Source organism: Danio rerio, chromosome 4 (assembly GCF_052040795.2).
Source record: "Danio rerio strain M-AB ecotype USA chromosome 4, GRCz13ab, whole genome shotgun sequence".
NCBI classification, from domain to species: domain Eukaryota; kingdom Metazoa; phylum Chordata; class Actinopteri; order Cypriniformes; family Danionidae; genus Danio; species Danio rerio.
This window is the reverse complement of record NC_141024.2, coordinates 23,251,813-23,279,753: the sequence shown is the minus strand read 5'-3', so window position 1 is coordinate 23,279,753 and position 27,941 is coordinate 23,251,813. Positions and strand designations below refer to the sequence as shown.

General features: G+C 33.9%; 2 protein-coding genes across 3 annotated transcripts in view; one reads left to right on the top strand and one right to left on the bottom strand.

The window, feature by feature from the left end:
* kdm7aa (lysine (K)-specific demethylase 7Aa) overlaps positions 1–27,941 on the top strand; it is a 248,442-nt gene that overhangs the window by 15,276 nt on the left and 205,225 nt on the right. The gene's annotated exons all lie outside the window — the stretch shown is intronic.
* gnai1 (guanine nucleotide binding protein (G protein), alpha inhibiting activity polypeptide 1) overlaps positions 1,242–27,941 on the bottom strand; it is a 33,570-nt gene continuing 6,870 nt past the window's right edge. The window contains exons 2-9 of one of the 2 annotated variants that reach the window (XR_015481874.1): positions 18,291–18,333; positions 18,066–18,207; positions 17,173–17,330; positions 12,465–12,593; positions 9,239–9,368; positions 7,444–7,597; positions 5,672–6,171; positions 1,242–4,312 (exon numbers count right to left, since the gene is read on the bottom strand). Coding sequence is in view for 1 of the 2 variants with exons in the window: in NM_200971.1 (NP_957265.1) it covers positions 5,981–6,171; positions 7,444–7,597; positions 9,239–9,368; positions 12,465–12,593; positions 17,173–17,330; positions 18,066–18,207; positions 18,291–18,333 (947 nt within the window). In the remaining variant the exon portion in view is untranslated. 2 annotated transcript variants of the gene reach the window in all.

Sequence of the window (27,941 nt, the reverse complement as noted above, 5' to 3'; positions counted from 1 at the left end):
TGATTCATCAGTTTCTGATGGAAAAAGTTTCATTGTATAATTCGCAGTTACTGGGAGATTAAATTTACAAAGTGAAATATACTGCAAATTATATTTTATAATGACTACAAAAATTGTAAGTTTGCTTTTGAAAGCACTGTTGGTTAGGGTTAGGTCAGTGGTTTGCTGGTCTAAGTGATCTGAAGCTCTGCTTTCTTTTGGACATGGATGTTTATCTAAAACATGCAACAAAATGTACCTTAAGTAACATATTTCAGATTCACAAAAATGTAGATGCTGAACTCTAGTGGATTTGCCATCTGAAATGTGCAATGAATCATACCTGAAGCAAATATTTTACATTTTGCAAAAAAAAAAAAAAGTATGAGGTAGGAGGAATGTATCTTCAATTAGCTTGGACAGAATGCTTTGCAGTCTGCATTGACAATTGTCTTAAAAGCCTATTGTTTTCATACATTTTTTATTTGATTGTGTTACATCAACTTTCAGTACAGTACCTTTCCTGGCCTGGAGAATCTGTTTAATATCTAGTCATGAGTTAAAGCCCATCTAAATGTCTTTGCATTCTTCATGTGAGCATTATTTTTTTTCTGTAGTTTGCAGATGTTCTGGTATGTTTTGTTTGATGGCCTCAATGTGTAGCTGCCACCGTGTGCATAAACAGATTACTGCATAAAAAAATTAAACACGCAATGCAATCATACCGCTGTGGTGAGCCCTGATAAATAACTGACTAAGCCTTAGGAAAATTAATGAATATGTTAGCCACTACTTCGTGAAGTTTTATTTATAAACTAATTTGAGAGGAGTACATGTTTATGATTAATCACGGCTGGTCCCACATTAACTAATGCATGAATCACTAAACAGATGATTCCTAAATCACAGTTCAAAAACATGTCATAATTGAGTTGATTAATCTAAATTAGCTCTATAGTCGAGCTCTTAACCAGCAGTATATGTCTATAAAGCAATTTATAATCTGTCATGAGCTCTAAATAAAGGGGAGGTTCTTGAGACTTATCTGAGCTCAAACTCCCCTCTCACCCAGCAAATGGGAGGGAGCCATGGGATCGAGGATCTTATTAGCTCAGGGCTCTCTTCCTGGATAGCATGCCAAACGTGTGAACTCTTGAATAACAAAATAAAAGTTACCAAATTGTCATGATATTGCATAGATCTTATGCATGGACCTCAAGTCAGTGAGAAGATGGAAAGAAGTAAATTTCATCAAACCAAACTCAGGAAGTAAATGCCTTTTATTAGCAAAATAAGGGAAATGAGTGTACAAATGTTCCCCCATTATGGAGAACACAAAGACAGAGGTGGCAGTTTTCTTTAAAATCAATCAACAGTATAGCTTGCCTCAAATGTCTCTTTACAGACATTGTCATATTGTTTGTTTGTATTTTTTCTCCTCAATGAAATCTCGAACCGCTCTCTCGGTCCCTTCATCTCTCAATGGTGCGTCATTTACCCAGCAGTAAGCCATTAAGATGGCGGCCGGCGTCTGATGACAGATGCTCGAGTCCTGTGTTTGTAACATCTCAAAATCTGACAGCCATACAGGACTCCTCTCCATCTCAAGTGGCTGTTGTTTGGTCTACTTTTGTTGCCATTAAGACCTGGAGGTTTGAGCACCGCACACTGCTTTAACCATTAGCTTTCTTTACAACGCCATATTTCTATTTAATATTTATATATATATATACAGACGCAAACAGATGCACATACACACACACATACACTCTCTCACATTCTCACATTCGATGCATATGAGGATTTGTGCTCTCAGATTAGTAACATCCAGTATGAACTTTTTTGACGTTGGAGAGATATTCAGCAGGCAAACCCAAGCAAATGGACAAAGACTGCAGAAACGCATGCGAAGGCACAAGAACCAACAAACTGGATCGAGTAGCACAATCTTTCTCTCTCCTCGTAGCAACAACCGCAAAGGCAAAAAAAAAAAAGATAAATTTACAAGAAAAGGGAAACTTCTCTGATGCAAGACGGCAAAATAAAAAGAAATACTTTGTTTAAATGAAACAAACTCGTGTCACGGGGAAATGAACAACATGGCCGCGACAGAAACGACTGTACGAACATTCGACACAATTCATTTTTAAATGCTACTTTTTAAATTTTTCCAAAGACGAAAACCATAAATAAAGCTGACAAAAGTGGCGTAATGTACAGCACTGGTTCAACACCAGTTATCTCCATACTTAGTCTTGCAATCTTCCTCCAACAAAATGCACATCAAAACTGGCTTCAGCTGGGCCTAGAAAGAAAATAAGAAAAGTGTTACTTTAAACAATTCACATATTATTCAAACAATAAATGCTAATGACTTCATGATTGAATTTCACACAACATTTAACATCACAACTTATGCCGAGTTCAGGCTGCATGATTTTAGCCCCGATTTTGACTCGTTGACAAGTTTTGAGAAATTGCCAACAAATGCCTGAAATCACAGCCAAATTGGTACTCATTAACGATCACAGTGTGAACTATCAAAGACGCCATCTGATAGAATCGCCGATAAGTCATCAACACCTGTCAGATATTTGGCATGCCAAAAATCTGGAGCTGTTTGTGATTCAAATTTTGTCGTGTGAAATGTGTTCTGGTTAAATATAACATTGGTGATCACCTACAACTAATGAGTGAGCAGCATCCACTAGTGTGGGTATCTGCAGGCCAGCGGGAGGTTGGGGAGAAGTTGAAAGGGCTTTTTTTCAGTTTATTTGGACCCAAGAAATTGAGGAAATACTAGGGCAAATTTGGCTGGAACGACCGTGTCTGTTTTATGTGTCGTATGAGCAATGCCACTGCCGGGTCGGAAAAAAAAAAAAAAGTTGAGGAGAAATTGTTAATTCTCTTAAAAGCCAGGTGAGCAAAAAAAGTACATTTTCTACCCCAGTAGAGGCTTCTTTCTCATTATGTAGTTAATAAAAAATATATACTATGTGACCATGTTTTTTTCTACATCACTTTTCCGGGTGTATTTGGTTGTGAGAAATAGTTTGGACAAAATTGACGGCAATTCTTTCTGTAGTAGTCATGCAATGTGAAACCCCCTGTTGCTGATCCATCTTGCAGTGTTAACACAGCACCAACAGAACGCTAGCCCAGATAGTCATGCAGTGTGAAAACACGTGTCTGTGACACGACTACTGCAATTGTGCAGTCTGAACCTGAAGAAAAATTGAAGAAAGACAATTTCTGTTCTCTCCAATAATAAAAAAAATCCTTCAGAAATCAAATCTTTCATCAACATTTTCAGTTTCACTGATTCATTTCACATTATATCAAGTAATGTATTTCTGCAATAAGAAATGGTTAATTACTACTGTTATTACCTGTCTGTAGTATGCGTTTAGTATGTATTCATTTTATTTAATTTATCTTATATACAATATTTTAGTTATGATTGGACACCCTACCAATAAGATATCTTATCATTTTTAAAATAGATGTTTATTATATTTTTACAAAATAATCTGTTTTAATAAGTTTGATATCAGTTACGTGATCATTCAGAAATTTGGAGATTTTGTTTCTTAAGAAACATTTCATAACACTATAAATTTTCAAATTGTTGACATTATTTGTAAAACTTGTAAAAAATTGTAAAACATTATTTTGAACAGAAATGTTTTGTGACATCATAAATGTCTTTAATGTTACTTGCGATTCATTCATTCATTCATCTTCCTTCAGCTTAGTCCCTTATTATTCAGGCCACAGAGGAATGAACTGCCAACTTATCCAGCATATGTTTTTATACAGCGGATGCCCTTCCAGCTGCAACCCAGTATGGGAAACACCCATACACACTCATTCACACTCATACACTATGGCCAATTTAGTTTATTCAATTAACCTATAGTCTATGGCTTTGGGCAGTGGGGTACCAGACACCAACTATAGGGGGAGTGGAGAGTCAGCGATATAGCCAATTCAGTGGATGGGGATGATTAGGAGGTCATGATCGTAAGGACCGATAGATGGACTTTGGCCAGGACACCGGGGTTACACCCCTATTCTTTACGAGAATTGTCATGGGATTTTTAATGACCACAGAGAGTCAGGACCTAGGTTTAACGTCTCATCCGAAAGACAGCGCCCACTGACAGTATAGTGTCCGCTTCATTAGGACTCACGCAGTCCACAAGTTGAAAGCCCCCTGTTGGCCTCTCTAACACCACTTGCAACAGCAACCTAATTTTCCCTTGTGGCTTCCCATCCAGGTACTGACCAGGCTCAGCCCTGCTTAGCTTTAGTGAGTAACCAGTCTTAGGGCCTACTCACACTATGCCATCCGTACCGTGCCCAGGCCCGTTTCCCGGATCGTTTGAGAAGTGTGAGTGCGCTGAATCGGGCTCAAGCACGGTTCACTTGGCCGGCCCTGGCCCGGTTGGAAGAGGTGTGCCTGAGCGCGGTACACTTGGGCTTTGGCGCGGTACGCTTGTGTGTGAGCACGAAACGCGCCAAAGCCCGAAACCGAAAGCGAGACGTGACTTTTAAGGGACTGTTTGATATGGATTTATTAATCATTCTTACTGTTCAGTGATCGCAAACTGCCGTAGTTTATTAAAGACGCAAACTCCTCACAGCACCCCAGCTGCGCGCCTTCAGCAGACCTCCTCATTCCTGCAGCACGAGAGCTTTGATTGTTTATGAGCGCCAAAAGTGGCGGATCTGTTCGGTAAAATATCTGACTGTGTGTCCCCGCATCCCTAAGGACTGTTTGGCGAAATATTTGACTGCATGTCACTGCATAACAAACGACTGAAAGGATATAACTAGAGAAATCTCCACTGTGCTGCCAAATGAGAGCGTATGGCAAGCCGTTTTAACATTTAAACCTTGTTCTGACTATCCATAAATATATTTAGAGATATAATTATATATTTTGACAAGTCATTATTATAATTCGACTTGTCAGAATAATAATTAGAGATATCTGCAATTACAATTGTACTAGTACGAAATCAGATTGGAGATATCTGCAAATATATTATGACTAGTCATATTCCTCCATTGACTTCCATTGAAAAATATTTGCAGATATCTCTGAGTTTTGACTCCTCAAAAATCCAATTCAAGATATCTACAACTGTAATGCGACTATTAGTAAATTAATTAGAGATATCTTCAAATATATTTGTAAATATCTTTAAATATTACGAATTAAAGACATCTGTATGACTAGTAAAAACTCAGTTAGAGATATCTCTAATTACAATTGTGACGAGTCAAAACTCAGTTAGAGATATCTGCAAATATTTTTCAATGGAAGTCAATGGAGGAATATGACTAGTCATAATATATTTGCAGGTATCTCCAATCTGATTTCGTACTAGTACATTTGCAATTGTAGATATCTCTAATTGTTATTCTGACTAGTCGAATTATAATTATGACTAGTCAAAATATAATTAGAGATATCTCTAAATATATTTATGGAGTCAGAACAAAGATTTAAATGCTAAAAAGGCTTGCCATAGAGAGCGCTTCTGAACAGCGCAGCAGCGATGACGTAAGCGTGCCGTGGCCCGGTATGGTGTGAGCGCGGGCCGTCGGGGGAGACGGGAGGGGGGACAAGCGTGCTTTGGCCCGGTTCGAGGCAACTGTACCTAGTGTGAGTACGGCCTTAGGCTGCAGGGTGATATGGCTGTAGCCATAAAAAAACAGTGTAGTTAAAAAGCCCCCTTTTAAGTTGCAGTTTCATCCTACAGTACAGTACACTCACTCCACAAACATTAAAATTTTTATCACATGCCCACACTCATATTGACAGAACTTATTAACCCATTTAAACTACACCAGAAATCCCCTTTAAACATGCGCTCATCCTATAAATATTTATTCCAATCTGGCTTCAGGGCAAAGATGTGACTTTACCCACAAGCCAGCGTTAAGATTGATTCTGTAGCTTATAAAGCAGATCCTCACCAAACACAAGCTTCTAGAAGAGTCCACAGTCCTTTAGGTTGTTCTTGATAATGACGTCAGTTACTGCGTCAAACACAAACTGCACGTTTTTGGTGTCGGTGGCGCAGGTGAAGTGAGTGTAAATCTCCTTTGTGTCTTTCCGCTTGTTCAGATCCTCAAACTGACACTGAATGTAGGCTGCAGCTTCCTCGTATGTGTTTGAGCCTGTTGGATGAACAGAAAAACAATTTCAAGAATTTTAGAGAAGTAGTGATGATGTCACTACAAGATTAAATTTCTACTGGAAACAATGCAATATACTCTATAGACTTTGATATATATATGTGTGTGTGTGTGTGTGTGTATGTATATATATATATATATATATATATATATATATATATATATATATATATATATATATATATATATATATATATATATATACACACACACACACACACACACACACACACACACACATACTTTACATCTGTAGTGATTATGCTGCTGATTAGAAGTTTTTTTTTTTTTCTTTTTGGACTCCTGAAACATTTCATCTGGACCTAGGATTTGAGTGGTTATTGAGAAACTAGAAATGACCCATTTACAGTGCTCACCATATACAAGTACACCTCTCACAAATCTCTAATTTAAGTTAATATTTTCTATAGGAAGCTTTACAATATTAAACTTGTGCATATACATTATTAATAAAACTAAATTTAGGAGAAGCAAGAAATGTATAAATTTGATGAAATTTTTGTAGTCTGTAATTTTTTTCAACAATATTTTACATGAATTTAAATGCATTATCTTTCTATTTTTAAGAATATTTGGTGACTAAAATATTATTTTAATAATTATATCAGTGTAATAAATCATAAATAAGTATTCACTGAGAGATGATTAAAAATATTCATTTTTAAAAAAGGGTTGTACTCATTATTGGTGAGCACTGTATCTTTCCAAATAAAATTTCAGAAAATGTAAGTTTCAGCAGTGTTTTTACATGTTTTGATTTCACTGTGCTTTTAAGTGCTTTGTAAGTTAGAGGTAGATATGTTAAATAAAATATAAAATAATTTTTAAAAATATTTTAAAGACTTTGCAAGTTGTTAGCCATAAAGTTTAGTTACAGTATGATGACTTTAGAGCATAACATTTCTGATGTTATAAAACTAGTGATATTAGCAAGTTTTTTTTAAATATGGGGTTAAAACAACTCACTGAAACTAAAACAAATCTATCTGTAACTTTATAATAACTAATATTTAACTAATATATCCATATCTATAATAACTAATAAAAAAGAGAATAGATAAAATGTACCAATTCACACTTTAGAGTCAATCATTTAACATTTACTGTTTATACGTTTGACTTGTTTAATGATTTAAATAAGCTTTCAGTTGTATGTTTTATAATTTTACAAATATTCTATTAATACAATATATTTCCTTGAATGTATTTAGTGAGAAATGTTGCCCGTCTGACCTGCATACTCAGGGTAGCAGATGGTGAGTGTACTTTTCCTGATCTTCTCCTCAAACAGATCCTTTTTGTTGAGGAACAAGATGATAGAGGTGTCCGTGAACCACTTGTTGTTGCAGATGCTGTCAAACAGCTTCATACTCTCATGCATTCGGTTCTGAAGAGACAAAAATCAGTTGAGCGAACAAAAGAAACAAGGAGGATTGTAAGAGATAGCAAAATGCTGTTGACAGATTTGGAAAGTCTAAATGTATAACAGTAACATTAGTAAACAGGTAACATTATATCATCAGTATCATGTACTGTTGGGTTTATGAGTTTTAGTTTGATTTTAATTAGCTTATTTGTTCATTACTGACTGTGCACTTATTGTGTGTTTATCTTAATAATAAATATGTACAATAAAAAAAAAAGATGTAAAATAATAATAATATGGCATTGTTAAAAAAGGCTGATGGTTTTAATATTTTAACTTTACATGCTTCAGTCAGGCTAGTGGTTTCTTTAATATTGAAATTTGTTAGCATGCTACATGTTTTGGATCAAAATTAATTTAAATGCTTTAATATTTCATGAAACATGCTTGTAAACAATGAAATTAATGCACTCATAAATTTTGTCATTTTAATTAATGCTTTGGAAATCTTTCAGAGTAATATTGAAAACAGTTTTGAGTATTGATAAATAACATAGTAGAAATATTAGTCCACTCAATTATCGTTTAATGAAAAAATGGTTTACTGTATATTAAGTTTTGTGTTGTCCATCTTAAAAGCCTTACTGTATGGATCGAAGACTGTGGTGCAGATGTGCTTTAGCCTCTGCCATTTACCATCAAACCAATCAATAGCTGCTTGTGAACACTTAATAAATTAAAACTTCGAGTGAATCGATATCACGTTGACATGGATTATATGATAAATGCAGGAATTGGTTTTCTCGTTGAGCTTGATTTACCCCTCATTCAACCTATACCCATTCAAAAATACAGCGACCAATAGGAACATGTGGAAATTAATTATATCTGCTACAGATTTTCAGGGACAAAATAAGCTGTGTATGTGGAGGAACTGCTAATATGCTAAAACCAATAAAGCTATAAGAAACCAATAAAGCTCTTTTTTTAAAAATTAACATTTTAGTGAATCTTATTTGGCTGGAAAATGTGTGTGCGTGTTTCTTTTGTGGAAAACACCAGTGTTTGTAAAGCAGAAACATATAGTAGTTATGGTCTTTAGGTCATCAATTACTTGAAATTAACAATCTGCTTTTAACAATTAATGATAAATATATTTAAGAAAACAAAATAATTCATTCACATTTCAGAATTAGTCATTGACCTAATTTTTTTACTGTATATACATATATCATTTTGCATGTTGACTTTAAATGTATTTTGTTAAGTTTGATATTATTTAGTTGTTAGTTATTATATCTTTGTTATTATGAAGTTGTTTGCTTTTTTAATTAATTTTTTTATTAATAAATTTATTTAAAACATTTCAATAATATTTTTTATTTCAATTTATCATCAGTGTCATTAGCTTTTTGAATGGCCAACTAGTTGTAATAAATTTTAATAAAATGCATCATGTGCAGTTGGACATTTACAAGTAAAAAATTACAATAATGTGGAGTAATTTAAAAGCTTCCATTTTGGAAATTAATTCAGAAAAGAGGAATACAAGGAAAGAATAATACAAAAAGTTGAATTTTAACGTAGAACTGCTTAGCCAGCTTGTAAATTTGTGTTTAATTATATGATAAATAATATTAGTAGCAGTAAATAATCTCATACCATCTCTTCATCCTCGGCCAGCACCAGGTCATAGTCACTCAGTGCCACACAGAAGATGATGGCAGTCACACCTTCAAAACAGTGGATCCACTTTTTCCTCTCTGACCTTTGACCTCCGACATCAAACATTCTGAAATACATTTTAAAATGGTTAATTGATTCCTGCAACTCCAAGTAACGCTAGTGTAACACCTTACAGAGGCAGCTGTCTGTTAAGTAGAGAATTTTTTTTTCTGTTAAGGCAAAATTTTTTAATGCATTTGTCAGTTTTAAGCTTGTCTTTCACTTTTTTTGCCTTCAGATTTTTGTTTTAGTGTAATGTAAAGAAAGCATCCAAATATGTGTTTTTTGGCTGTTGAATTTCATCAATTTGTGCTTGTATATTTCAATTACAATCCATATTTTGAGAGCTGTTTTCTCAAAATGAGTTTTTTTTTTCTCTTTCACTGATCAAAACATCTATTTTGGTAGCTATTTCATAATTCAAATTGCAGTTTTATTTATATATGTAATCTGAAGGCTGTTACAGAGGCATTTATTCATTCATTTGTAAATATTTTTCTTTCTGGCTGTTGGCAGTGTTTTCTGAATTATGCAACGACAAAAAAAAACAACCAGATTAATTCTCAGTAAATTCTTTGACTGTAAAATATTAACTAATAATAATAATAATAATAATAATAATAATATTATTAATAATAATAATAATAATATAATTTTGAACACAAATTCAGCCAATATTCATGTAATTGTGGTAGGATATGCAAATCAGCACATATTAATTACATAATGCATCGTTAGCATATTTAAATTACATTTCAGAAAAGGTGGAATGCAAAAAAAAAAAGGCAACTTAGAAATTATGATGACTCCCAAATGATGACCCAGTTCATCGTAACTAAAATAAAACCACAGAAGTTCTGGTTTTTCACAACATAGATTTTTTGTGCACCACAAAAGATTGTTTTTTTTTTTTTTACATGAAACGCCCATGAGACTTGACACATCTGATTTAAGCTGTTATATATTGAGTTCTAAAAAGTCTACATCTAAATATGGGCAAAGAAATTGATGATGCATGCTTCCGCTTCCTGTCTGAATCAGAGTGCAAACCAGTTCAAGACTGACACTTCTATCTTTGTCTGTCTCTGCTTCTCTTTTCTAACACTCTTGCACATGACTGCAGTCACAAAGTCTCTGTATTCTAATCCCATGATTCATACTTTACACCAAACTTAAAGTTCTTTCTAATGTGGCAATCCATGGATATCTGAATACATTCATATTAGAAGTAAAGCTAATATATTACTGTGGAGTGAGTGCGTTTACCAAAAGAATCGGCCATGTTTTACCCACAAAAAATAAATATAAATATAAAAAATATAAATATTTTTTGTTATTATATATATATATATATATATATATATATATATATATATATATTTCAATATCATTTAAATGACAAATGAGCTAATTAATTCTACAAAATGTTCATTACTGAAATGTAATTTTTCCAGCAAATGTATTTTTGTTGTTCTTTTATTATTATTATTTTAATAACCATACATTGAATTCATACATAAAAATAATTATACAGTTGAAAGTAAAAGTATTCACCTTTTTCTTTCTTTTCAAATATTCTCATGTGCTGTTTTAAAAGAGAGAGGATCTTTTTAACACATTTTTTAAACTCAATAGTTTTAATAACTGATTTATTTTCTCCTTTTTCATGATGACAATTCAGAATATTTTATTAGATATTATGCAAAATACTCGCATTCACATGGTCGCAGAGAACGCTTAATGTGCTGCAATTTAAGAAAACATGTAATTACAATAAACGCCAGCAAACTAAGAAAATATCTTCATCTGTTTGACAGCACACGTGCTACAATGCAAACACAATGCATTTTCTCAGAATGCGAACAAATTTAGAAACTGTGCTGTGTTTTCTCATAACGCAAACAATTTACGAAAACGTGCTGCATTTTCCCACAACACTTTCAAATAGAATGGAACAAAATCTAAATGTTTTAAGAGTGTGACAAACCCGGCTATTTAGATTAGGGTTATTTAGGCTAATAAAATAAAAAAAAGGGAATCGGGATGTAAAAAACAAACAAAAAACTCACCTTTCAAAGATTACTTACAAGTTCACTGAGCAATAATTCAATTTAATTCACGTTTATTTATATAGCGCTTTTCACAATATGGATTGTGTCAAAGCAACTTAACATAGTTCTAGTAAAGTCTAATAATCCAATAGTAAAGTTCTGAGCAATAATCATGGCACAGCAGTGTTCGTCACATTTTTGGGTCTTGAAACATTTCAGTTGTGTTCCAATGGTTTTGCAAGTGTTGTGAAAAAATTCTGTGCATTTTCATAAATTGTATTGCGTTGTGAGAAAACACAGAGCAGTTTATTAATTTGTTTGTGTTGTGAGAAAATGCAGAGGGTTTTAAAAATGTGTTGAGAGGATTTGCAGCATGTGTGCTGTCAAATGATGAAGATCTTTCATTAATTTCCTGGTGTTTTGTAACTGCACATTTTTTTATTGCTGCACGTTAGGCTCTTTCAACCACCATATATTCTGCTTTAAGGGAAATTAAAGGCTTAACTAGGTTAATTTAACTAAGCAAGTTCGCTTTATTAATTTGACAACAGTGGTTTGTTCTGTAGCCAATTGGGAACAAAAACTTAAGGTGGTTAATAATATTCATCCTAAAAATTAACTTGAAAAAAGTAAAACTAAGCCAAACTAAAATAAATAAGACATTCTCCAGAAGATATTAAAATATTATAAAAATATTATAAGAAAAAACTGTGAAAATCTATCTACATCCTCTGTTAGGCATAACTTGGGAAATATTTTAAAAAAAGATTAGAAATTTCACAAAATGTCTAATAATTTGCCCTTCAACTTTATGTAATATATAATACATATATAAATCATGTTTGTAAGTTATTTTACATTTGTAACTAATTTTATGCAGACACCAAAAGAGGATTTCTCATTTTGGACAAACATATCAGTAATATTTTTCCTTACAATTGTAGGCTACTAAGATGTGAAGAGAGAAAAAAAAGTGTTCTCAATTGTGATTAATGGTGCTAAAATGGTCATATTTTAAAAAGTATATATATTTTTTACTAATGATTTAATTTTTTTTTTTTTACTAATGATTTAATGATAAAATATGATCTTTGGCAGTGTGAAGTGCTCACTTGAAGTGTAGGTCTTTGAAAGTGAAGTGTGTCTCCACAATGCCTGTGGTTTTGACTCGGGTCCTGAGCACGTCCTGTTGAGTGGGTATATACGTGGCCTGTGATATTCTGTCCAGATCGTTCAGGTAGCTGTGGAAAAAGATAGGAGTGAAGTGGTTAGCTTCAGCACGAGTGAGTCAGTCGGTTACTTTTGGTGGTATTTAATCTCTTGACCAACAGGTCTGGACCGGGCCTCTCACGAGACGAGGCAGACCTGAGAACAGGATTTGCAGTTACAATCCGCTCTAATGTCCTTCTGCTAAAACAGATTTTTATACACATAACTCTGCTCCAACAATTGCACAAGAGTCAGCAGGGCCGTTTCCTGAAAAACAAACAATGAGCCGTAACGTCTGCCAACTGCCCACTTCATGTGACTGAAAATAGTGGCTACGCTTCAGCTGCCGATTTGGGTAATGCTTAGTAACAGCTTAAACAAAAGATAATGCACAATACACACTCACAAATATACAAATTAGGTATCTTACACACACACACACACACACACACACACACACACACACACACAGTAAACAGAACTTTACATAAAAGCTCTGATCCCAAACCTAGTGCACTCTCTCTCTCTCTCTCTCTCTCTCTCTCTCTCTCTCTCTCTCTCTCTCTCTGTCTCTCTCTCTAGACAACATTCTATACATATTAGCCATTTCTGACATAAAATGGTTGGCAAAATCCTTATTGGACAGTTCATTTGGCTGAATTATAAGACATTTAGTTGGCTCATTAACACAGGAGATACATTTTAGCATGCTTTGAAACAACCTAAAATAAAATAAATTTAATCAAAGATGGTGTTCCAACATATGATGCAGTATGTAAAGTAGTATCATTCATTAACTGAAAAAGGCATTTTTATATTATTAATAGTAATATTATTATTATTATCATTATTATTAGCAATAGTAGTACGTAGTAGTAATACTAAATATAATTATGATCATTATTGTAATTTTCCAGGAATTATTCAATTTGTAAATTTCAGCCAATTATTTATCACAGAAGATGTGTATTATAAATATTCATAAATTCTCAGTGCATATTTTGTTTTTGAAATTTGTACTCCTTTTATGGATCTCTCATTTAACCATGTTAGACTTGACATATAACTAACGGTGATAAAATCTTTCCTATGTGAATTTGTAATCGTATATTATCATATTTGAATTATGCAGTTCAATAAAAGTATAGTTTGTCATTTCATTGTTATGCAGATGTGGTAGTCAGATTTCAGTTTCAGATTCGTTTATTTGTTTTAAATCTCTAAATGGTCTTTCTTGCCATACCTTATAAAGCTCAGATACACCTATAAGCCCACTGGTTCTGTCAGGTCAGCTGATAAGCTTCTCCTGATTGTGCCAAAAACAAAGTGTAAGTACCTGGTAAATCTTAATACCCAGTTATTTTAACTTTTATGTCTTTTTAGGTAGTTTTATCTTGTATTTTATCTATTTTATAGACTAGTATACTTATGTTGTTGTAAAATTTCTGTACAGCACTTTGGCTCACTTCTGTGTTTGTAAAGTGCTCTATAAATAAAGTTTGACTTGACTTATATTATCAATTCATCAAGCCTTTATGAAGTGAGTTTATTTATTTTATACACATATACATTACTATTTGATTAGGTTAAACAGGAATGTCTGAGTACACTACTCGCATATTATCTGCAATTGCTATCTTTAAGCAACAGTTTTTGCAACATGAAACCAGTACGTGCACGAACACATATTTGCATTCTTTTAACTGGATCTGTATTCAGCTGTAACACACACCTTTATTTGTGTATTTTTCTCATGTGATGATCCGACACTACTGTTTGCATGTGGCTAGTTTTAGACATTATTTAGGTTTTGCTTTTCAAGATTTTCAAGTCAAGGGTAACGGCATGTTCTAGCAGCACAGTAAGCAGGCAGCAAATATTGACAGGCTCACTCGAGGCTCAAACATACAGAGACACAGATCTCCGTCTACAGGATAAAGCTGTTTGAACTTGCTGTTTTGGCAGTAGCTGACGTTCAGTGAACAAAAAACAGAAGGGGGAATGAACGCTTGAGCACCCAAAAAGGTGAACAGGCAGGGAGAGATAGGAAGGGAGGATGGTATGTGGGGTAGAGAGATAGAGAAAGATAAATAATGACTGTAGAGGACAAAAACAAAAACATTTTGAAGTGATTCATCCCCATCCTAACTTGGTGAAATGTGAATTGGGTACTCTGAGAGCAAAATACTGTGTGATGTGATAAATGCACAATGGTGAAATGCATAATTGTGTTAAGTAGCACCAAAGCACTGTTGGGCTAGAAGTAAGAACTGTCGCGTCAAGCTGAGGGCGGGGTTTATCATCGCCAATGAGATGAACAGAATATTTAAGCACTATATTTGTAATTGCAGCAGAACATAATGCTGATCACTTCTAATCTCTGTCTATTCAGAAACTGTAACAAACTATGACTTGCTGTGTAAACACACTGGATTTGGTGTTTGGTGCACTTATTTGGTACTTCCACATTTGTGTTTTTGGGTAAGATGAGACATATCCATTGACGTCAGACCTGGCCTTATGATGGCTCTCGAACTGGTAGAAAACCAAAGTGGTTTGCCAGATGTACCAGGTCTGAACTGACAGTAGCACTAGCTTTAGAGTAGTAACTGGTGGAAATGGGGTAAAAGGGTAAGCAGAACTAGTGCTACACACATACAAGCCATAAACAAAGTGAAAGGAAGTGTAGTGAGCCTTGTTAAGTATGGTTGTTGTTAAGTCCAACTTCCCAATCATTAGGCCACAACTACTTCAAAGAAGTATTTGCATCTTCTCAACACTTTGTCAATCACCACAGAGAGATTTGCTCATGCAAATTTGTCTGATAATATGATAATCCATATCATTTGCAAACGAGAAATGACTGCATGTTTCTTTTTGGTGACTTGCATCATTTCGTTGCTTCAGTTTTTGTCCTCATGCTTTGATTCATAGCTGAACTCAGCACTGAATCAGCACTGACACGGATTCTACATGCTCAATGTTTCCATTATCTCATTTTATTTTAATAAAGTTGCATGAGTTTATTTGTATAATATTTGATTTAATAATTAGAAGAAGCATATAGACACTTTTAAAAGAACTTAGTAAAATGGTCAAACATAGTTTATCAAGACAGACTGAATGATCAGGTGTAAATAGGAAATGTTCTCTCCAATCTACTTGTGATCTGATTGATCATTAAGGCATCTTATTATCACCTGGTATATGCAGAAAATCCTAATGGTAATTTCAATACCTATACCTTTTTAAGACTTTTTAAAGACCTTCTCAGAATATTTCAAGACCTCATCGCCACTTCAAGTTCTAATCCGTATCAAACCTTTAACTTAATAAACAGTTTTAGTAAATAAATCAATGGAGCACAACCATGCAACAGAACACAGATAAGCTCGGAAGAAACAAAGTTTGAAATAATAAATTACGCTTCAGCCACTGTTTAACCGTGTCTTTCTCCAACCAGGAGTACACAAACTTGCATTTTCCCATTTTGCTGTCTGTGCAAGTGTTACATGTGGAGAGCGTCACATCACCTTCCTGCGTTTGTAGTAAATAACATGACATCACCTGGACGGAGGAGCTTGGCAAGACACGCACCAGTCCTAACTAATCGCGTGGATCGAAAACGCCATTGTTAAGATTAGGAGGAAAATAAATATGCTTATGCTTTTTAGGAGTCAAACCCTTTGGACAACGCATGAACAAAATGTAAGACCTTGTAAAAACACGATTAAGACTTTTTGATACCTTTAAGGGCCTCAATTTTCTCATAATTGATTTATCAACTTTTAATGCTTTTTAAGACCCTGCAGACACCCTGCATCAGGTGTAAATGGCAAAAAAGAGATTAATTGGTCTCAGTTTGCAAACATTTATTCATTTATAATTTCCTGTTGGGTGCTTTATCACCCAGCACTTTAACCTCACAATTAAATTAACTTCAATTTTCAACACACTTTGTGCTGTTACAACATGTGTAACTTATGTAAATGAACAATGTTTAAACTCTCTCTGTGTTGCCAAAAGCAAGAAATTTGTGTTTGTCAGCAAAAGTTTACTGGATGACTTAACGCATTGCCTGGTGGACATTTGCCAGCCTTTTATGAAAAACTTTAGTTTTTACTTCTGCATTTATTTATCCTCACCCATGGATAGAGGAACAATATGCAGCTGATGAAGTTACTGCATATATGAAGTTACTGCATCGAATAACTCTCAGTAACTTAGATCAAATTTTTGTCTCCAAGGTTCCCTTCAGTTTCACCTGAAACATTTCTTAGTCAACCAATGTGGTTTTCGTGGTCAACCAATTTGGAATGGAGATTGCAAACAAAGAGGCTTTTATGGTTTTTGGCATTCTTTTCATATCTACGTTCGTTTGTTTTTTGTTTTTCTGCACATTTTTGCTGCTGTGTACAACATACTGGCTTCTTTATGCACCAAGGACTCATTTAGTCTTTGAAGCCATGTATCCGAGAGCAATGTACAAAGAATATTCAGTAACTTTTATTGAAAGTCTGATTTGCCAGTGGTGAAATAACCCTTGGTGATGATGGTGTAAGGTAATGCAAAGGACATATAAGGGAAACACCAGAAAGCAGAGATACTTACTATGCTGCAGAGTCATTGAGCTGATACTCTCTGGATCGACTGAAGCAGGCCTGCACTCCTCCATCTTTCCACAAGCGCTTTATCACTCCAGCAAGTTCTGCTGTCATAAAACCCTCCTCAGCGCTGCCCGCCAACACAAACAACTGCCTGGCATCATCCTGACACACAGAGAGAGCAGAACACATTTACACTTTGCATAGAACCATTGTCAAATACTCAATACTGCATCCATTTTTGTACATGCTCTGTGTTATACATGCTAATATCTTGATTCTGGTATGGTATCACAAATCTAAAAATGGGTCTTTATAGAAAATCACAAAAATATTTAAAATATTTTGGAAGATAATTAATTTGGAGGGAAAATAGCTAATCAATGCAACTGTAATTACTAACTGATCAATCATCAGCTTTTATTAGATCAAAGACAACTAAGTGCTCAAGTTATATAAAAGGAAAAATCTATTCAAATAAATTAGAAAAATTATCTGAACATCATTTTAAATTTAATAATTACTTTCAGTTGAGAAAAATATTAAGTAATTGCATATTTCCGTGTGTGCACATTTTAATGATTATTTTCAAAAAGGATATACATAAAACTGTTTTTAAGAAAAATACTGATTTAATGAAATCTCATTTGTGCGGTCGTGAAGATGGTTGAACTGGATGACATTTAAAAGGTCAAAACTACTTTCTTTTTAATAGCTGCATCCTTTTAAAACAGGTTTTTTCTTTATTATAATATCAAGACAGCTGTATAACCCTGACCTTTTACAGAATTTTTGTAAGACATTATTGCCATCATATGCTATTAGACAAAACACAGCAAAATGAGAACAGCCTGTAAGCGACACGACGCACACCACCAGACGACCAATCCTGTGACTCACCGCTCGTGCTGCATCTCCGAAATCGATCTTGAGTCGCCCCATGGCACGAATGATGGCGATGATGGACTGAATCGTGTTGCTGTAGACAACAGCTTTGTACTGTTTGCACTCCTCCTCCGAGTAACCGGCCTCATGGATGATTCTATATGCAGGGATATGAAAAACCCATGAATGATGGACACCATAAAATGTAATTAAAGCAGAAAAGGAAAACAAAACACTTACTTCATTTGTTTGACTATCGTACTCTTCCCAGACTCCCCAGCACCTGTCAAAAAGCAGTTGCGTAAGAGTTAGCTTATCAGTCTACAAACAATGCAATTACCACCACAAGTGTCTAGATTTAATGACTTTCAAGAACAACATCTACTGTGATAATGTATTCACTGGTAGGAGACCCTTAAGACAAAACAGAAAAGACAAAAAATATTCAAAAGCTTCTGACTGTTTCAGTTTTGCTCTTTGTTTCTGAGAAACTCCTGCGTGAATTTTTAAAACCCTGTAGAGCAATGCGCACAACAGCTGCCTCTTTAGTCATGGAAATACAAGATCTGAGAGACCAAACGTTGTTGTACATAATCGTTCTAACACTGTTTCGTTACTGCGTATGAATATTTTAGCTAAAAACACTTATCTTCATTTTATTCCAAGCATGTATGGCTTTCTATGTTTTATTAATAAGCTGTGGAAGTGGACATTCACAGTCCAGTCAATTATCATCGTTTTGAAAACATCAGCATGGACATTGCACAAAATAGCGCATTTAGTATTCCATGTGGGGGAAAAGAAAGTCAAAAGGGTTTAAAATGGCTGAGTAAATAAAATGAGTAGTAGATAAAATCAACACACCACACCTAGTTGTGGTTATTCTGTGATCACAAATGTGCACTGCTGGTAAACCCTGTCAGCTATTGATTGGTTCAATAACGGCTTTACTTATAGAGTCCAATTTAACCGGCTTAACTACTGGGTTATCATTCCCTTGCGCTGGGAAAGCTGTGTACATGCTGTCTTGATCTATCTGCAAAACTCCAGGGACCTCAGTGCATTTGTCATACTGTTCAGATGGATTTAAGGGCAAATCATACCGTACCAAGGACATCGCTTTAAAAATGAATCTAAATTTGAAAGGATAGAGTTTACGATAACAACTATAATATTAACGACAAAAAGATACAAAAAGAACCAAAAAAATTTACATTAAAAATGAGTGGATGAATGATGTAAACATGAATTGCCAATCATTATCTATCCTTTAAAGAGCTTGAGCATTTAAAGTGGCTACTGTGGACACTACTATATATTTTGTGTAGTTTACAAAGCCTTTATTGAACTATATTACAACTCCTGAGGAAAACAGGTAGACTTTTGGCCTTTTATAGTCACCTCGTGTGACACAATGCACGGTTTTTGTTGATATGGTCTGTTTTGTAGTGTTTTTCCAGCAAAACCCTGCCCTGTATTTTCTTGTAATCTATCAAAAAAAGGTACACTGCCATCACATCTTCTTTGAACGTGACTTGAATGCATTGGATGTCATAATTATGACTTGCCAATTCTTAAGTACAAACTTCCAGGAGGCCTTGAATGCAGCATTAGTCTTCTCTATGTCTGTAAATATTTTGGTTTGTCCGACCGATGGCAGACTGAAGAAATTGATTGCTTGAGTACCAAAATGTCATATTTTAGCTGTGAAAACTGACTTTTAGTGTACTGACTACTCTTTGTAGCAGAAAAAATTTGCTATGCTTTCTGATATCTATGCTCATAATATGGTAATTTTATCCATTTTAAATGTCAAGGTGCTTTTAAAGAACTGCATTTGTACTGGACAATGTGAACACTTTATACATGAGTAGAGCATATAATTATGTGAATTTAAGTGTGCATGCCCAAAGGCTTAGTGCCCGATCAAAGGCCAGCATCTGATAAGCTTATTATGGGTAACAATGGAAACAATGATTGAGTGGATGGTGACCGATCAACTCTAACATGTTGAAATATTACAATTTTCCATTTCAGCTACAATAAAATCAATTAATAGTACAGGAGGGTAATTGATCAACTACAACGTACAATAGAAGAGCACATTAAATCAATTCAAATATTGTGTTTTTCCTTTTCCTTCCTTCATATACACATATACACACACAGACATTTGAAGCATTTGAAGTGGATGAAAAGACTTTCTCAAAATTGTTCTAAAACAAGAATGGTGGTTGTTCAATAGTTTTAAGACAACTTTGTGTAAAGTTTTGATTCACTTCAAATGTAAACTACTGTATATATTGCTGGCACTGCATTAGGGCTGCATGATATTGGAAAAGAATTACATTGCTATATATTTTTTAATGTTTTAATATATTTTGCAATATGAATACACTTTCACCAGATGAATTGTTATCTCATTTCTATAAAGAAATGATAATGTTTGATTGGGATGATTCTGCTAATGATTCTATTTGCAGTGCATTTCTCTATTTGCAAGTGCTGTGAGTATTTTCACACATGAATACAATCAAGAAAAACATACAATTAAAATAAAGTGTTTTATCGTTTCCCAAGTCTAACGATATTCAGGTACACTAACTGAATAATAAAAATAATTAAATAAAATTAGTCATTTTCAAGGACACAAATGGTACAATTTTTCATACTGGATCACAGGCATCAAAACACATGGACATGATAAATTATAATACAAACTCAACATTGTGTTTATCCAGCGATGTGACTACTGCGAATGATCACATTGCAATAACTGCATTTATACTAGCTAAACTATTTAGTAACATTTTCTTATTGAGAATTTCACTGTATTATTCTGATTTTTTTTTTGCCCACGATAACAAGACAGGTATATCACCTGCATATATAATTCTACACAATCAGAATTATTTTTGTATAATTTATATACTTTTTATCCTTCAATCTTTATTATTGTAGTTACTTTTTACTTTAGTTTATATGCAGTTTCTTTTTATCATATTTATTCAACCTTAATTATTTCTAAAGTTGTTTCTTTAGATTTAGCTTTTCAAAAAGAGTTAACACTTAGATAAGGGAAGTAAGGTGAAATGGGCTATTTATTGTAGGTTTGGATTAATTTGATTGGTTTATTGATGATTGCAGATTGAGGGACCAGCCTCGAATAACCATATCAAGTGAATTTATTAAAACTGCCTTTTTTTTTGTTTTGTTTTTCAAATGACTAGATGGTAAAAATGAGGGTTGTGACACTTGTTGACCCATATATGTTTTGTTCCCTTTTATCAGAATTTAAAATCAGCTCCTGCCACATAACACAAAACAGACGTTTAATTTCTATCCCGCTGTTTTTAAGCTCTAAAGCATTATTACACCTGTAACGGAAGAATTCCGACAGGCTGTGGAGGAATATTAAAACCACCGAATCGGAAAATAGAGGTGTGTGTGTGTGTGTGTGTGTGTGTGTGTGTGTGTGTGTGTGTGTGTGTGTGTGTGTGTGTGTGTGTGTGTGTGTTTTTATAACAAGAAACTGTGTTATGAGCAGTGTTGGAAACAGCCCTCCAGGGCTAATGCAACCTGGGAGAAATCTTAATAAAGCAATGGACAAACACTGAGAACGTGCCACTAGAGAAACAAGGTGCGAGCTGTTTTCTGTTCCTGAAAATGAACTGTGGATGAGCTCTGAGCCGTAGCACAATTACACTCATCTAGCTTTTGTCCAATCTCTCACACACACATACGCATGCATTCACACACGCGCATGCTCGAGTCCTGTCTCTCGTCACATTGCCATAGCAACCGGCCCTGTTTCTGAGGACATGCTGCCAAAGCGGGCTCTGATACCTGATGGGCGCGTGCCAGCAAAAAGCAGCTCCGCAGTGTATGGCTCATATGCATGCGTTCCAGTAATGCATGATAATCCCCATTTGTCATAGTAACTCGCTCTCGGCATCCTGCTGATTGTGCGCATGAAGTGTGTGTCATTTTACTGTGGCAGATAAAGCTCTTCTTTCTGATTGTCGCTTCTGGCGGTCCATGTCAAGTCTTTGTATGGTCAAGGGTGTGGATGCAAATACGAGTCATTACTGGTTAGAAGTGTAGTGATTTGTTGATGTACGTGTCTTGCGTGGAACTGTCATTTGTGAATAGCTTATTTGATTATAGCTGTGCTGTCTATGTTAAAAGATGAGAGTAAGCCTAAAAAAGGTTTATCTTTAGAATAACTACAGTATTCATTTCTCTTATGGTACCAAAAAAATTACTAAAGGATACAATGCTATTTTAAAGGGCTAGTTCACCCCAAAATTATAATGCACTCACTATTTATTCACCTAAAAGTGGTTCGTCTGTTGAACACAAAATAAGATATTTTAGAAGATTTAAGAATGTTAGAAATCAGTAACCACGGACATCAATTATGGAAAAAAAACAAATACTATGGAATTCAATGGTTACAGGTTTTCAGCTTTCTTCAAAAAAAATCTCTTGTGTTCAACAGAAGAAAGACCATCAAAAAGGTTTGGATCCAACAATTGGTTTATGCTTTAGGTCAATAAATACTTTATTTCTTTATATTTACTCTTACATAATCTCAATCCTCGAATATACTCAAACTATTCTTTAAACGATTCATTCTATCTAAACTCCTCCATTCTACAGACCTACTTTGCTCTGATTGGTCAGTTTGTGTAGTCTTATGTTATTAGTTTACAACCTACAGTCTACCTACCTAGTCGGAAAATAAAACACCTACTACCATTTTTAAATTGCAGGCTTCCTTTTTCCTCAGCAATTGTACATGCATCAGGATAAAGATGTTAGTGGTATGTTTTAGCTAACGTAATATGTGGTATATAATTAAATTTTAAACTGTAGCTGCGTATTTCCAATACATCAAGAGTCAAAGTCAGAAACAAACAAAATTTCTACCAAAATGTACAAAAATAATGACTACTATTAATGAAATAACAGTAAGTTATATTCTTTTATAACTTTTATGAATAAAGTGCTAATATGGTTTGTTGCAATTATAAACACTTCTCTAATAACACATAGTGTTAGTGTTCAAACTCAATTACAGCCAATTAACAAGATTCGCTTAGTCCACTTTTAAGAATGATTTAAAGTAAGGCTAAAATTAAACAAATGTGTTTCGTAAATCATTTAAGACTAAATCTGTTTGTTTTAACAGACCGTACCTTTAATTGTTGTGCAGTCTGATCTTTTATCATTTTACAGACCTTTTACGTTCACAAACAGCAACAAACTACATGGCATTATTTGCAAAAAGCATAATAAAGGTGACTTTAAAAACAAAGATCAATCAGATTAATCAGCCGGTCTGATATTAACACTTAGAATTTTATGTACTAAATAAGCAGAGTGCAATAAAACACCCAGCAAGCCACATTTAACACACAACTTGTAAACTTACAAATTAGGTAAAAGATGTGACACTGTGTGCAAACCTGCTGATATGGCATACTGAGGCGTGATAAACAAATACTGTATCAACAACTGCTGGAATTGAATTAGGTCCTTAAATGAACAATATAACGGCACACTCAAGCATTTTCACAAAGTGTGTCCACACTTTATAGATCAATATAAAGGTTGAGTAATTTACTATCTAAGCTGCTTTGGAAGCTATTCTGAAAACATAGTTTTATTATATATGTATATTCTATCTTCATTTCTATTTTAAGAAAAAACTAATTTGTTGTTTTTAATGAACTTATTTTATTGCTAAATAATATTGCTGATTTAAATAAAACTAGTTAGTTCAAACACAATTTTCTGCAGTTAAGCCACATGCATCTGATGTTCTTTACCTTGCATATATATAGGTTTACATAAAGTAATGCTTCATGCGTTAATTTGTTTTCCAGCATGTATTTATTAGACCTTGACCAATTTTTTATTCTTTAATCCTGCAGTATGTCGAATAGAATGTAAAACATTTATTCTAACATAAAACTACTGATTAATTTTTCTTTTGAAAATATCTCTCTATCTTTTTTTATATTATTAAAAATAAAATAAGTGTTGATAGTGATGAAGGCTGGTTTGATTGAAAAGAACAGCAGCAGAAATGTAAACCTCCAAAACACCTTATGCATGTTTGCCTTTTTTAATAAGAAAAAAAAATAAGATCTTTCCTTTTATATTACTATGCATAAACTGCATTTTACCTTAGGCATCATTAAAAGTGCATCTGCTCTTTTCAGGTCCTGTGTGATTATGTAAGCCCCTTAGCTTGGGGAAAGATCACAAGTGTATTTTTTTCTTTTGATTATTCCTCTAATCAAGTATTTTATGAATAGCTTCATCTTAATAATTAATAGCAGCAGGACTCCATCAACTTCCATCTACAAAGCTTCTATGAGACTTGACTTGTTGACGGTTTCCTTTTTTACTGACCTCCAAGGAAGCATCTCCCCATTTTTGTACAGTTTGTAACCGATAACAGAGTTACATCACTGCCCGATCTGTGAAACACAACTCCAGCATGTCTCAACACATCCACGCCATGTGACAACTCTAATGCAATGCCTTGTCGCACTGCCCGCTCTTATTAGATTACAGCAAACACAAGCTCCGTATTGTATTACACACTTCAAGCCCTTCTAATGAACCTCGCATGCACATGCATCTTATTTTTGCAGGTGAGCAAACTGTTAGCAATTAAATCCAGAATAATGGCAATTTCTCAGATGAAGTGTGTCATGTCTCTCATCAGTTCAATGTGAATGTGACTTCCTTTGAAAATGGAAGCACAAAATGTTTCAGATTCAGTTTCAGACCTCATTTGCATGTGGACTGACGAAAATAAAAAATCCTAATAGGGCTGCATGATATTGGAACAATCTGACATATTTAAATTTTCTGCATTATATATTGCACTATGAATATAATTTCAGCAGATTATTTGAATAGCTCTATTTAGGAAGATGTCATTCATTTAGACAGATTGGGATGATCAAGTCTTTTTCTATGCAGTGCGTTTGCATGAATTATAATAAATTCCAGGCATATATAAATACAACAGAGCAAAGATAAAAGTGAAATAAATGGCGATTTATGGTTTTCTGGAGTGTCTAACAGTATTTAGGTTTAGAAATCAAACATTAACATGGTCATCCTTGTATATTTTAAAAGTAATATCTTTATCTTTTAATCTTTAATAAATAATCTAATCCTGAAACATGACTATAGCAGATGCATTATGATTTAATTTCCTATGATTTTATACTCTTAAAATGGCTCTTACTAAGATTACCGTGATGCTGTTTTGAGTTTGTGTGTGAAAAATCTGGAAACTTTGTTTCCTTTTATACAGCTTGAGAAAAAACTACTTTATTAACACTTTAATTTACTTTGTTCATTTTAAAGCTTAATTTGGTTAACCATCTATTTTTAATGGTGATTTTTATTCGATTTATTCAAAGATTCAAAACAGATTTAACATTTGTGTGTGCTAATGTATTTACCATTTTAAGTCATTTTACATTATTTTACTTAATTTTTTAAATTTACAGTCTATAAAACTTGTTTTAAATGTTAAATAATTGAAAGCCATAGTTTGAAAAACAAGTTGCTCTGCCCCCAAACGTTCACCAATGGATGAGTCGGAAGAAGTGAACTGTTTAAACAAACAGAGCAGTGTTTTGAAAGCACAACAGACACACATTATTTACAGTCTTTACAAGTCAACCCACAAATAACTCACTTATGACCATGTCTGCACATCAGACGAGGAAAATAAATATTAAATCTCAAAGTACAGTCTACTGTCTTGCAGTAAGTCTTCTTTGTAAACATTGTCCTGGCATGGACATAGATGAGCAGACACCTGTAATTTAGAGACTCTTTCTGGAGGAGGAGTAAAGAGGACACATTATTTTAATTATATCTCACCACTGAGGTTTCAAGCCCGGAGGGACTTATCAATGTACCCATATAGACAGACACACACACACAAACACATTCACAAGAGCGTTTCTGAAACAAAGAGTCTCTTAGATGACCCGAGATGAACAGTTTGTTCCTCTGCAGCCCAATAAAATCATGATGCGCACACTAATTTGGGCACATAAACTCTTAATGATGATTAACAATCTCATTTGGTATTCCCAAAACATCATCTAATGAATCCACATCTGACTAAACACACTGAGTCATCAAACACCTGATGCCTTTTTTATTTTGCTTTCACAGGGTTTTGAATTGATTAACCTTAAAGCTAAACATGATCCCTTTTGAGTTACACTGGATATTTAATAAAAAGAAAAAAAACGTAGGATGGGACTCGATTATGTTCAGAATTGAACAGAAAGTCATTTAGAGAGACTGGATTACCTACAGCCCAAGCCTAGGATGTCTAAATGGGATTCTGTGTACTGTAATCAATCATGCTAGGAGCGATCAATCGCTATTAATCACACCTAATGCTGAAAATTGTGATCATAAATATAGAGATGTCCTGAGCCATCTCAAGGGTCGATACTGGGGGCGATAAAGCTTTTTTGTTTCAACTGATTGGTATCAACTCTCTGTCATGCAGGTCACATTCACTATAGTGGGAAGTGCACCTTCAGCCACAAATGAAAGGAAAAAAACAGATCTCAACATAAATAACTCCCTCAAATGATTCAAGATATTTTATCTTCTATAACACATTCTGTAAGTAGTTCTACATAATTCTGTAAGATACAAAATATCATAAAGGCTAATATCACAGCTATGAATACCATGTAATTGACTAATAAATTATTCATTGAAATGGATTTAATTTCTCCATGAATAAAAAAAAAAAATAAAATATATATATATATATATATATATATATATATATATATATTGTTTATTATAATTTTATACTTTTAATAACTGATGTTTTTTTTATATAAACTATTAATATCTATCTTACAACAATATCATGTGGAAGTTTTACAGTATTTATTTATCTATTTGTTATATATTTTTTTACAAATCACTCTCAGATATTGTGAATGTTCTCAGTGCCAGAAAATAGCCAATTGCTCTTGGTAAACATTATTTTAGTTAAAATTCAGTAAAAAAAATTAATGGTAACTGGGGATATCTGTCACTAATTTTCTTTTTTTTTCTTTTTTACTTTACGTGAACTAGGTCTTTATAGTATTGAGTAAAAAGTGACAGTGCAATATTATGTTGTTCTGCGATTTATTACTTTATAAAAACAATTCCACCACGGTGACCTGAATAGCTTTATGTAGATATAAATCCTTATTTCACAGTTATTGAGGTAGCATGGAATGGGAGTACACCAGCATAAAATATAAAACATAAATAGCAAGCAAATAAAAAGAACCACATTTCAAATGAAATAACATTTTAACATTGCTTTATCTTTGGAGATTGAGGTACCGAAATAATGAAATGTAAAATATTCAAATAATTGATATCTGTTAAAAGCTACAAGTCATACTTCCTTTTTTTAATAATGTTTGCACAGTAACAGGCCTTAAACCAGCCAAAATATATGAATTTGGTTATAACACTTTGCAATTAATCCACAAACCACGTGTTGTGAGCTATTGTGCTTGGTCAGAGTTGATCTCTACTTGACATTGCACATTCTGCACTGTGACTATTCTATACCCTTATTAATTTTTTTGCCGACTCCAAAAGGCATTACAGCAATGCCACAGGTGCAGGACACTCATATGGTGTAGTACTTTGTGATGGTAATTTATTGACGTGCACTGTGAACTTTCACTTTGGATGACGTCACTGGAATGTGAACGGTGTGCACATCGAAGCCACTTTTAAAAACCCTCAAAGCATGATGTGCTGAAAGACCTCTGTGCTTTGACTCACACACTTAAACACACACACAAAAGCTCA